This window comes from Gallinula chloropus, assembly GCF_964237585.1.
Source record: "Gallinula chloropus genome assembly, chromosome: 3".
NCBI lineage: Eukaryota > Metazoa > Chordata > Aves > Gruiformes > Rallidae > Gallinula > Gallinula chloropus.
The window spans coordinates 34,976,752-34,990,167 of NC_140087.1; the positions used below are offsets into that span (position 1 = coordinate 34,976,752).

The following is a 13,416-nucleotide window of genomic DNA, read 5'->3' on the forward strand; positions in this document are numbered from 1 at the left end:
TCAAAATAATGTTGTCCAAAAAGAAAATAGTGTTTGCCAGAAGTGTGGTACTTGCTGCAGCAAAAGGTGACATCAGAAGTAAATAGAGATGATTTTGAATTGACACTACTTTCAATGTGGTGTCATGGGGGGGGTTAGTGCGGTTCAGTTTGATCTTTCTGTGCTGCAGGAGCTGTTAGTGTTTTGTCGTGTTTTGCTAATATTTCTTAGCTCAGTTGAGGTTGCTTGTGGTGGGGCTTTTTAATATCTTGAGTCTGTGTACACATGCTTTAAAATCTTTGGACACACTTTCTATTGTTACTTAAACACTATCTTTCATCTAAAATGTGCTTTCTGGATTCCTCCAGTGTATGCATTTTAATGCTCATTTCATCTTCGATACTTGTTAATGTTTATACAGATACCTGGTTTTAGTGGTTTTTGAAGGACAAATTTCACTTGTTACAGGCTCTGATACTTTAACAAGCCTCTGTTTTGTGGAGAAGTTGTGGGATATGATCTTAAAAAGAAATGGCTAATATTTCTTATTTTAGTTTACAAAATCAGAGAAGATATTTTAGCAGAACGGTATTTATGCCTGTGTACCCTGTTTGTATGTATGAACTGAATAAATAGCCTGGACTTGGTTTCTTGGGGTTTATTTTAAGAAGTTTTTGGTAGTCACTTGAAACATTTCAGATTGGGCCCTCTGAAGATTAGACAAATTGAACAGTAGAAGTTTAGGGTCTGATCCTAAGCCCTAATGTCACGTGCCGTTATCCTTAATGCATAAAAATTAACGTATTTATTCAATTTGACAGTGTTACTTTACTCCTATGCTAATCCTTTAATATTTTGTAAGAACTAAATTTTCCAACGCTATACTCATGTCTCAATAAAGACTTCTTAATTTTTTTTTAATTTACTTCAGAAGCTTAGTATATTCACGATCCACTATTAATGAAGGCTTCTATAAAAGCCTTCAGCTCTGGTGCTATTCTTAAGAGTCAGTAAAAAGACATTAATATGCCATCTAAGGAGATAAGTTCTTACGCTGTAGATCAGCTAGTGATTAAACTTCAACTAAACTAGGTGTAGAGGAAATCCCCACTCCTGTGTGTTTGCTATCTCTGCATAGTAAGTTGATGGGTTTTTAAAGCGCTTATGCACTTGCAGTGGGTAATACATTTTGTGCCGATGTCAGGCAGTAATGAATGTTGTTTCATCCCACATAACAATAGAGAAACATCACAGAATTTAAAATTTCTCTTCTGAGAAAGCAGAACTGGTACAACTGTAAGCTCAACTAAAAAAAATTAAATCTTTTAGATTTTTTGGATAGAGGAGATTTAAAATGGCTTAAATGGGTTTAACTTTCTAGGCAGCACTTAATAATATCTTATTTCTGGTAGTGTTTCCTCTCCTTTGAAGTGATGTTATTTAAAATTGGCACTGAAGAACAACCTAACAAATGATAGTTATCTCTTGTATCAGAATGAAGAATATTCAGGTGTCATAGTTAGCAGCTGTGAAATGAGATTTAGAATAAAACAAACTTAATCTGAAACAAGTCTTATCCTTAGATGATATATAGTGTGTTATCTTCGAGCTGCACACATTGCAGTCCAAATTTTCTTTCTAAATTAAATCTCAGTGCCTCCATGTACAATTTTGCTTAGAATGATATTACAAGGTATGAGGTGTAGATATCTAGATACCTATTTCACGTAGTTTCAGTTATTTTCTGCAATTTAAAATGGAATTTTCATTTAAATGAAAAATATATTTATTGATTTTAAAAAAAAAGACAGCTTTATCTTTTTAAATTTTATCTTTTTAAATTTCAGTGTCAATTTCTTAATATCTACCAAAGTTCCTAAGTTTTTCAGTGGTTTTGTTCAATTTAACTAGGGACACTTTCTCAAATATTGCATTACTTTACAAAGTAGAGTTTTATGTATCTGCAGTATGTGTCTGAAAAGGAAGGAGATTGCTCACCTGACGTAGTCAAATGCAAACTTGTTTCTCTAGATACAGTTATTGGTGTAAGACCTCTAGAAATTTTTCTATATTTTGAAATTCTCAAGTATCTTAGTGACTTGAATATATGTTCCTATGTATTATGTAAGGCGTAACTTGCATGCTTATCACAACCTCAGACAGTAGTTTTTTTCTTGTGTAGACAGAAGCTTTTTCTTGTGTAGTGAGGTGATCTCCAGCTTCAATGGATGCTTTAAAAATTTTAAAACAAACATAAAGTAAAAGATTTTGTTCACTCTCAAGGGTTCATAATTGTTTTCCTCAAATTGATGATCATAAAAAAAAAAGTTAACTTTAAAAAAAAAAAAAAGATAAATTGAATCTTCTGTGGTTGATTTGCCAGGTAAGAGAATCTTACCTTTTAAAAGGAGACTTTTACGTGTGCTGATTTAAGTAAATGCTAAATCCTAAGGAATTTAAGGATCCTTTTCATGATACTTATTTCTTGTTACAGTTTTCAGAATTTCCAGATCCCATGTTGTGTTCAGATTACGTGCAGTTATTAAATTCCCCACCTTGTTGTGAGCAAAAATGCAGTACTGTATCATGGGAGGAGCTGAAATCCATGGATTTACCATCTTTTGAACCTGCGTTCTTGGTCCTCTGCCGAGTCCTTCTCAATGTTATCCATGAATGTCTCAAGCTAAGGTTGGAACAAAGACCTGCTGGAGAACCATCTCTTTTGAGTATTAAACAGGTTTGCTTCAACTGTTTCTTTTTCATATTTCCTATTGGAATGACTTTGTCATTTCATTATGATAAGGTTTTCAGTTTAAAGAGGGTTAGTGTAAGAAATTACAGTGTGTAATTATGTAATAACTTTTTATAAATAGTCTTGTATTTCATTTGGAGATGTTTTTTGCACAGTAAACAACCTCTCTGGTTTAGACTTCCAGGAATCAAAACTGGTGATTAAAGAGTTATCACCAGTGAAGGTAGATCGTGTTTGTCCCATTTGCATTACAAGCTATATAACCTTGTCCAGCACATCTTCCTCCATTTGAATTTCTTACACAGTGTAACCAGTTTCAAGGATCTGTATAATTCTTTTTTTCTTAAATTTCCTCATTTTTTCTTTGCAAATGTAAGACCTCTGCCCACATGCAGTGGGCACATAGTGGAAGTTGATTAAAAGAGGAGAAAAAATGGAAAAAAGGTGATCTGCTGTTTTCTGTGGGTAGTGACCCAACATAGTCAGTCATGTTACTGGTTGGGAATGTTGTATGAGGATTTATTTTCTGGTCGTTATCTAGTACAGTGAAGGCTGTTTAGATTAATGCCGTCGTTCAAAGTCTACTCCAGGACATAATAAAATTGTCTGTAGTCATCTCCCTGCATCCTGGCTAATATAAACAGATCAGGGTTTTGCCAGCTGTTCTTTAAGGGTAAGCACTGGATTAAGTTCGTTGGCCAATTATGATTTCATGTTCCAGTTATCTATCACTAAGTTATGTTATGATGCCAAATAAATTTCTGTCTTCTCTTGTCCTCACCCCACCTTACTTTCCACACTCCCATGTGTGTCTGTCCCCACCCCCCCATTATTTTGCCTTGGTATAGTAAGTTTTTGGCACACAGTACCAACAATTTGAATATTAAGATTCCTAGTAAAATACAGTGTAGCATATTGTATTGCAAAGCACAGTATATCCTTTTTTTACCCAGGGACTTGGGCTGGGTTTTTGCCCTTAGATTTTTTTATTCTCCTTGTGGATTTCAAGTTAAGTAAAAGTGACACTTTCTTCCTGGAAAACAATCAATATGTTTGTTACACACTTGTTTTGATGGTTATACTGGCTTGCTAATTACATTGAAAAATTGAATTCAGCTCAGAAAATGCTTGCTCTCTATGTAGTACCACTGAGCAGGTAAAGGAACTGTGGAGGATATTTCACAAATAGATCCATTAATTTCCTGAAAAATTCAAATTCCTGAAGTCTTGAGCAGGCTCAGAGCAGAGTCAGGAGGTCTGTTTTGTTCTGCAAGTTCACAGAATGCTACAGAATTACAGGCTTGGATTTACTCTGGTCCAGCTTTCTGGATGCTGGGCCCTATGTTGGGTTATACAGGACCTTGCTAGGCCAGATAGGATCATAGAATCATTAAGGCTGGGGAGATCATGAATACTTTCAGTGAGAGACACATTTCACTGCTGCTTCGGCTGAGCTGTTCCAGTGTTTATTTTTTCTTCCAGTAAAGCATTTTTTTTCTTGTATCCAAACAGAATTTCCCTGAAGCAGCTTGTTGTCTGTTGCCTCTTAATTGGGTCACCATGCATCCTTGTGAAAAAAGTGCCCCCATTTTCTCTGTAACTACTTTCTAGATACCGGAAAACTGTGATTAGATTGTCCTTGCATTTTGTCTTCTCGAGGTTGAATAAACCATTATTACTAGCAAGTCAATTCTACTTAAAAATACATCTGGTTTGCAAGAGAAAGTATACACTCAAAAAGAAAACCAATGCAGAATATATGCTTCCTTCAGTGTGCTTTCTCTCCCTTCCTTTCTCACTAGCTTCCCCTTTTTGAGCCATCTCATTCATGTTTCACTTTAGCAATAGCTTTTGTGATCTTCATGATCTTGTATTATCAGAGTTCTGCATTTGTGCTGGGAAGTGGAGGGGTGTATTTATGTATACACAGGTTATTTCTGTTAGGTGGTTAAATGAGACACTGTTAGTCTGTTATAACCTTGTAGCACAATGATCATCTGTGAAATAGCTGTCAGATCTCTCTGGATCTTTCCTACTAGTTTGTATCTTCAGAAGGGTAATAGATGATACTGTCATTTCATAGGAGCTTCTTCCTTACAAAAGTAAGGGAAGAAATTAGGTCAATACAGCTAGAAAATTTTTAGTTCCAGATTATAGAAGTCTGCAGTAGAGAAATGCAGCTTACAAATAAGTGATTTCTTATTCATCAACACCCATTGAAGTTTATCACTAGAAGCACAATAGCATATTGTATGTTGATGTAGGTGCTCATGTCCTAATTACCGATTCTGTTACCTGCACACCTGTTAACCAGGTAGTACTTGAACATGCTTTGGTGATTAAAGAAGCAGCCAGATAAAGGATATGTTTGGATGAGGAAAACCATATCTGGTTATCAGCACACTGTCTGGATGATCTTAACAGCTTGTGATACCTCCTGGAATTATGGGGTCAATTAGTCCTTAAATCAGCCATCAAATTTTTGTACAGGTTGCTTATGGCCTGTTATTGTCATGTGGTGTGCATTGGCTGAGTTGGAAAGTGAAGAGTCACACCTACCAGGTGTGTGATAAGTGACTGACACCAGTTGGAGCAGGACCACAATGTGCTGCCTAGGTATTATGCTCTGCTGAATCAGGTTTTGTGTATCACCTATAGTTATATACATGCACAGTCTTTAGTGTGTTCATTGTTTTTTTGTTTGTCTATTGCCTCATGAGTTTGAATTCCAAATGATGATGCTTAAAATTTGCACTGAAGGATTTTTTTTTTTGGTAAATCCTGTATTCTGTTATGTAATAGCACTACACATCACTGCATAGCAGTATTATTTAAATGAAAAACCCCTTATTTTTTAATGAAATTTTGAGTGTTTTATTTTTCAGTAGACAAATATTACTCTTCAAGTTTTAAAAGTGAAGGTATGCTATACTATCCATAGTCAAGTTTTATGGATAAGTGATACTGTCAAGTCCCACATGTCTCAGTGAATAATTAATAGTTAAATAGTAGTTTTAAACTCTTTGAACAAGTTATGTTTTTCTTTGTGGATCCAAGGGCAAAAAACCCTAATAGGTTACCACAGACTTGTTGAGTGCAGAGTGAAGAATGCACATTCATTTTTTAAATATATGACATTTTAGGGATATAAACCTGCGATTATTGGATTTCCACATTAGGCAAAGAGGAGGAACCTAATAAAAGTCATCAAGGGCAAGCATAGGGTCATGCACCTTGGGAGGAATAACTCCAAGCATTAGTACAGGTTAGGGGCTGACCTGCTGAGAAGCAGCACTGTGGAGAAGGACCTGGGATTCCTGGTGGACAAGCAGCTGTCCATGAGCCAACTGTGTGCCCTCGTGGCCAAGAAGGCCAGTGGTATCCTGGGGTGCACCAGACTGTTTTCATTGGTGCCCAGTGACAGGGCAGTGGGCACAAACTGGAACACAGCAAGTTCCACCTCAATATGAGGTATACTGATACATTATTTTGCCAGGATAGCTGTTACACAAGATTTGAAAAAGCAGATGAACCAACCAACAATTCTACTCCCTCTGACCATCTAAAGGACCTCCTCTCCTCCTCTCAGACTCTTGATTTAATGAAGTTGTTGCTTAGAGAAGCTCAGGGGTTGTCAGACCTAATAATTTCAGAAGCATATCTGCTTAGCACTGGAAGGACTTGTGAAAGAAAGGTGTTTATTAATGTAGGTTTGAAACTGTTTTGCTGGTGGTGTTTTCCTATATCTGTGGCTGTGCACGTTTCTTCAAATAACTAAAAGCTCTAAGCTTTCAGGGAGGGGTTACAGCTCTTTGGCCAAAAGGGACCATTTCTGTTACTGAAAGGATAATTTTCCTCATGTGAGCTGTGCTGAGGGAAACAAAAGGTTCCAGGTCTGCTACAAGTTTAGAGTTTCTCAGTAGACTTCCTGTAGTAAAACGTTTCTCATAGATCTCTAGGCATCTGTCAGACGGATTGCACGCTATTCCTGACTTCCCTCTATAAACTAATGATTTGATGATTGTGAGTCCTCTTGCCCACTTCTAAACTTTTTAACTATCCAGCAAGTTGCTCTGCAAGTAATGAAGTCTGAAACATCTGCCTCCACTTGGTTATATTGAAAATGACTTGATGGCAATTAGGTAATCTAATGTATTCAGACAAACTGGACTGTCAAATGAAGCTTTCCCTTCCCAGGGAGAATTTGAGAGTTATATCTTGACTGATGGAAATCTTTGGTGGGTTTTTTCTTTTTTTTTTTTTCTTGCAGCTAGTGAGAGAGTGTAAAGAGGTTCTGAAGGGTGGCCTGTTAATGAAGCAATATTACCAGTTTATGTTACGGGAGGTGTTAGATGACTTACAAAAGATTGATTGCAACATTGATTCCTTTGAAGAGGACCTGCATAAAATGTTAATGGTAAGCTTCAAAGAGGAGAAAATATTTGGGATTGTAGTAAGTGTATTTACCTGAACATTGCCCATAAAATCTACTGTCTCTGTTGGGTATAAGTCTTCCTATCTTTTTTGTTGTGCTAATTTGTCATAACTTTATTGTTTTAATGGACTTACAAGGATAACAGACTAGCCAATGCCATTTTAGCAATGATTTTAGTAATACTGATTTTTTTTTTTTTTTTAGTGGACTGTGGAGTGGTATGCTTGTAAATTGCTAGTGTTTACAATAAAATGGTTCATAAATAGAGCTGTAAATTCCATACATGTAGCCTAAAATTTTAATAAACTTTTAGTATTGAATAAAGACATAAATGGAAATCTTTGATTAACATCATGTCTCGATATCTTGGTGTTGCATTCAGCTATTAATGTAATAATGTGTCATGTGTACCTATTATTGCAATCGGTTAAACAAATACTTTCAAGACAAACATTTGGCCTCTGAAGTACAGTAACAAAATATTCTTTAGTAAACTTAGTTTAAATTACTCTTCCTTTGGATGTGACTGATCTTTGCTTTTCTGTGACTTGTTTAAACTTTGTTCCCACTGTTCTGGGGTGGGGAGGAAAACCCCAAAAATACATCTTAATACTTCATCACTAGTGTTTTGTCAGCAGTGGTTTTTGCATTGTTGAGTATGCATTATTTTCCTATTATGTGTTGAAAATGTTTTACCTGAAGTTTCTTACACTGTGTGCCTGTCTTCACCTCTGTCTGAAATTTCTAGAAACTTCCAGTAAAAGTGGCGTGGCTAGATGAAAGGAAAATAGTTCATCTTGTCTGTTTTGAAATCCCTTACCTGGATTTTTAGGTAGCTGTAGTGGTTTTGTGCTTTGAGGCAAGAGCTTGACCTTTAGCGACGGTTTTAGTTATGTAAGTATTTTGCTTTTTGTAGGTCTTGAAATGGCTGGTAACAAGACTGCAAATAAGAATAAATATTCAGACTTCAAAGAATCACAGTTTGTGCCTATTCAGAGTTGCAGGTTATTGTGGCACCAGCAGCTGGGAAGAAAGATTGGATGAATGGTCAGGATTGTCAGAAGATTGGGACAGATGGGCAACGAGAGTTGAAGAGATGATCTGGACTGAAAATAGGCATAGGCAAAACTTGTACAAAATTAGAAGGTTAAAGGTTAAGACAGGATTAAAGGGGGGTGAGGGGTGGAATTTTTTTTGTCTTTTCCTGTGGACTCCTTGTAAAGTCAGGCAAAGTAACTAAGGGAAGTACTGGAAGAGGAGTTAGGCTGAGAGTGAAGGGTGAGTTAAAGTCAGAACATACTAGCAGTGTGCTATGTCCTAGGGAGCTGCTTTGGCAGGGGGATTGGACCCGATGATCTCTTGAGGTGCCTTCCAACCCCTACGATTCTGCGATTCTGTGACAGTACTGACCTCTCTCAGGGTAGAATGTTAAAGTTTTCCATATCTACCCCACCTAGAGTACTGCATTCAGCTCCGGGGTCCACAGCATAAGAAAGACATGGGCTTGCTCAAGTGGGTCCAGAGGAGGGCCATGAAGATGGTCCAAGGGCTGGAGCACCTCTCCTGTAAAGTCATACTGGGACAGGTGGGCTTGTTCAGCCTGAAGAAATGAAGGCTCCAGGGAGGCCTTACACCAGCCTTCCAGTACCTGAAGGGGCCCACGGGGAAGCTAGAGAGCTATTTTGAGGGTGGTGGGATGCTGGGGAGGTTTCCCAGAGAGGTTGTGGCTGCCCCCTCCCTGGCAGTTGGATGGGGCTTTGGGCAACCTCGTCTAGTGGAGGACATTACAGATTACTGAACTAACCCTAATTTCAGCTATTTTTTTGCATTCATTATGATCCTGAAGGGCAGACAATATAAAGGAACACGAGGTGTAACATAGAATGCGAGGAGCCTGTTCACTGCACTTACTTGTATCCAGGAAGATATGTTGAGAGAAAACTTTTTGGAGTAATCCAGTTAATAAAAGATTTAAAAACTGGTTTCCAGTAACTCAGCTTAAAAACTCTGGCCACTGTGGGTATTCACTGATACAGTGTTGAACAGCAGCGCAGCAAGCAACATGATGATACTGTCAATATTGTCAGAAAATAGTCATGGAGATGTAGTGTTTAATACTTCAGTAGCGCTTTCTACATCCTGAGCCAGAAATTGCACCTTTTGTGAAGAAACATGTAGCTCACTTTCAATCATAGCAAATGAAAAATGTAGAAATATTTCCTATAAATTGTGTAACATTGAGATTGTTGATTGGAGAAGCTATTGTCCTTGGATATGTGTTGTATAACGATTTCTGTTCAAATTCTCTCTCTCTATGTACAGGTTTACTTTGATTATATGCGAAGCTGGATCCAAATGCTGCAGCAGTTACCTCAGGCGTCTCATAGTTTAAAAAATCTGTTGGAGGAGGAATGGAATTTCACCAAAGAAATAACTCCTTACATAAGAGGAGGTGAAGCTCAAGCTGGAAAACTATTCTGGTAGGTTTTATTTAAATATGCTGCTTATGGTGTTGTTTTTTACTAGATGTGCATTCAAGTCAGCACTTGTTCAGGATTCCCAGGTTGGGCTTCTTGAGGCCTCAGTAATCAGTTGATTGATGGTGAATAAATGGATCGTTACAGTGGCTGTAGTTGTAGGATGCAGTAAGTACAGATTGCTCTTACTCTGGCTATAACAGGAATCCCTGCTTCTGTGGAACGTCCCTGTTCCTCCTAGCCCTGTGCACACAGAGTAACTGAGGGACCCCAAGATGCTGCTTGTTTCTGCAGGCAGACTTGGCAACACACCTCTCTTGTGTTGGACAGAGTAGGAAGAAGTTTAAGGTGCCATGCTACCTGAACAAAACTCTGAAGTTCCACCATTTCTGTTGCTACAGTGATATTGCAGGAATGCTGCTGAAATCTACAGGAATATTTTTAGATTCTGGACTGCAAGACAGTTGTGATGAATTTTGGGCCAGTGCCGATGACAGTACTGCATCAGATGAAATCAGGTATTAAGCCCTTTGGCTTAATAATAATAAACACACTCATGTTTCTATACCTGACAGGTACATGCTGCATTTTATTTCTTAGAATTAAAACTGTGTAAATTCAAGGCTTCTTTATTGCTGGTATTTCTGTATGCAGTAGTAATGAACTATCATTTGAAGCCTAGTAACCTTCTTTTGAGTTGAGGGTATAAGAGATTATTTATTTAATGTCCTTTAAATTTAGTTTCTGTATCCATATCAAAAAATCTGTCTGTGCCAGTTCAAATTATTTCAGTCAGCTGCTTGTAAACATTTATCTTTTCTGTGTTCTTTCTGTTGACATATATGTAAATAACTCTTATTATGTAATAGCTATGAAAGTGCAGTATGACTTACTAAAACACTGTTGCTTCATTCTTACTAATGTTTCAGGAGGTCTGTTATAGAGATTAGCCGAGCTCTCAAAGAACTATTCCATGAAGCTAGAGAAAGGGCCTCCAAAGCTCTTGGTTTTGCTAAAATGCTGAGGAAGGTAAGTTAACTGTAAAGTCTCATCTTTCTTATATGCTTTAAAGAAACGTAGTCTGAAAGCATATTCTCATGTTTTGTCATTACTTGTAGGACCTTGAAATAGCAGCAGAATTTGCATTGTCAGGCTCGGTGCGAGATCTTCTGAATGTTCTGAAAACAAAAGAGTATGTGAAGGTAAATTCAGTTTAGAGGCATGAAAGTAGGATGGGGGTGCTAAGCAAAATGTCAAAGGATGCTGACATACTTCAAATTTGTTAATGTGGCGTTTATGTCTCAACTTAAAATACCATGTATTTAATACTGAATTGTGGCAGTCACATTATTTTTGTGACCTGTGTTTGTGTGAGTGAGAATGTTAGTCTGTGTCCAATTCCTTGTCTTCTCCAAGATTCTCTCTGTGTCTTAGGAAAAGCCAAATTTTGCTTCCTTAGTGCTTACTTGTGGGAGGGGAGTAATAACACTTACTAGGGAGTTCTGTGAAAAACAAATGCTTTAAAGTTTGAGGTAAACAGATACATAAGTTATTGGACATGTTTACATAGATCATAGTAGATTAATTTCTTATAAAGCATTTTGACTTGCAGTGCAAAAATGTTTGAATGTATTGTTTTAGTATGCATCTTGTACAACTGTTTCAGATGGAAACCATGTTATTTAAATGAGACAAGAGATACCTATTTTATGTATCATGGAAGGCAGTGAGATTGACTCATTCAGTCTTATTTTTAATTTTTTCTACAGGTACAAATCCCTGGACTGGAGAGTTTACAAGTATTCGTACCAAATAGTATTGCAGGGCAAAAAGCTGTGATTTTGCAGCTCCTCAATGCAGCTGCTGGAAAGGATTGCTCAAAGGATTCAGATGAGGTTGCATATGATGCCTATTTACTAATGACCAAACACAGTGATAAAGGCCATGAATTAGATGACAGCTGGAGTGCATGGGAAGGTCAGCCAGTCAAAGTAGTGCCACAAGTAGAAACGGTTGATACGCTACGAACCATGCAGGTGGGTTGGTTTTGTTGTGGTTTGTGTTTTTTGTCCCTGTTTGTGAGCTGTACACTTCTATGAATGCTTATCCTTCCAGATTAACCACGTAAATTTAAATGAGACGTGTCCTTTCGTTGGTTAAATTTAAGAGTAGGATTGATTCTTAGTTGTGTTAATGCAAGAATTAAATTTAATGGATCACAAAATCTTAGGAGTTGGAAGGGACCTTGAAAGGTCATCTAGTCCAAACTCCCTTGCCAGAGCAGGATCACCTAGACTAAATCACACGGGAACGCATCCAGGTGGGTTTTTAATGTCTCCAGAGAAGGAGACACTACCAGCTCTCTGGGCAGCCTGTCCCAGGGCTCCGTCACCCTCACAGGGAAAAAGTTTCTCCTTATATTCACATGGAACTGCCTACACTCCAGCTTGCACCCGCTGCCCCTTGTCCTATTGCTGGCCATCACCGAGAAGAGTCTGGCCCACTCCTCCTGAATCTCGCACTTCACGTATTTGTAGAGATTTAATAAGGTCACCCGTCAGTCTCCTTTCTCCTGGCTAAACAGGCCCAGCTCCCTCAGCCTCTCCTCATAAGGAAGATGTTCCACTCCCTTAATCATCTTGGTGGCCCTGCGCTGGACTCTTTCAAGGAATTCTATGTCCCCCTTGAACTGAGGGGCCCAGAACTGGAAGCAGTATTCCAGGTGCGATCTCAAGGATGCTAGCAGTTCTTAGAAGAATTGCACAGGATCACAGAATGGTTGAGGATGGAAAGGACCTCTGGACATCATCTAGTCAAAGCCCCCACTAAAGCAGGATCCACCAAGAGCAGGTGACTTGAAAACTGTATGTTTTATCAAGAGCTCACCGGTCTCCAAGAAGGCATGGCAGTTGTGTGCTTTCCACGCACTGTGGCATGAAACCAGTTACTTTTCATCTTGGGTGAACTGTGACATTTAAAGTTAAATTTCTGTGGAAGCTACTGGATATTCAGCAGATCTGCAGGAAGAAATCTTTCCAGTCATACTTTCCTTCATCCCAAGCCAACAGGGGTACCCTGCCAGCAGTTCTGCTATGCTCTAGCAAGTGAGCCAGCTGCAGCTCCCTGCCCCTCCTGTTCTCATACCCGTATGTTAAACGAAGTGCATTTTCCTTTCGGTATGTCATGCAGTTCCTTGGATCCCTACCATAAATGGGTTCTACTGTCCACAAACAGAGTGACTTCCCATGTCACTATGCCTGGCCTCTGGCGTTCAGAGGGCTCTAGCAAGTACAGGCAGTTGAAAAAGCCACTCCTGTACATGTTCCTGTTTTTAACATCCAGGCGTGTTAGTGCTGGTTTGTCTGTTGTCCAGGCCGAACAATTTAAAAAAAATAGTCTTTGATTAAGTGCTTAGAACTTCCTTAGACTTCTACCAAAGTTAGTATTTCACTCAGCACATGGAAACAGCAGAAGATGGAACTTGGTTTACAAATGGTATTTTATCTGACATATGTATGTGCACATAAAGCACTGCCCCTGTGTGTGTGTTTATGTGTGTGTATAACGCTGTTTACTGCTTTATTTTTGTTTAAATCCAATATTGAAAGGTTAGGAAGTAAGAAGTTCTTCAGAAAGATTGTGTCCTCTGTTTTCTAAAAAACATGTTTGATTGCAAACTAGGGAAAATGTAAGGTGTTGCTTAAAAAATACTCATAAAACAACCCAGTCAACATTGAAATAATTTGGGGGTGATGTGTTGAAAATCTGTATGA

The 13,416-nt window shown here is 38.2% G+C and overlaps 1 protein-coding gene across 2 annotated transcripts in view; it reads left to right on the plus strand.

The window, feature by feature from the left end:
- MAP3K4 (mitogen-activated protein kinase kinase kinase 4) overlaps positions 1–13,416 on the plus strand; it is a 71,199-nt gene that overhangs the window by 25,452 nt on the left and 32,331 nt on the right. Inside the window, exons 4-10 of one of the 2 annotated variants that reach the window (XM_084261219.1) lie at positions 2,474–2,716; positions 7,002–7,148; positions 9,489–9,646; positions 10,045–10,161; positions 10,573–10,672; positions 10,762–10,845; positions 11,413–11,679. In XM_084261219.1, the coding sequence (XP_084117345.1) occupies positions 2,474–2,716; positions 7,002–7,148; positions 9,489–9,646; positions 10,045–10,161; positions 10,573–10,672; positions 10,762–10,845; positions 11,413–11,679 (1,116 nt within the window). Of the gene's footprint in view, positions 1–2,336; positions 2,717–7,001; positions 7,149–9,488; positions 9,647–10,044; positions 10,162–10,572; positions 10,673–10,761; positions 10,846–11,412; positions 11,680–13,416 lie in introns of those variants that run through there. The other variant, XM_084261220.1, reaches the window with a different exon arrangement.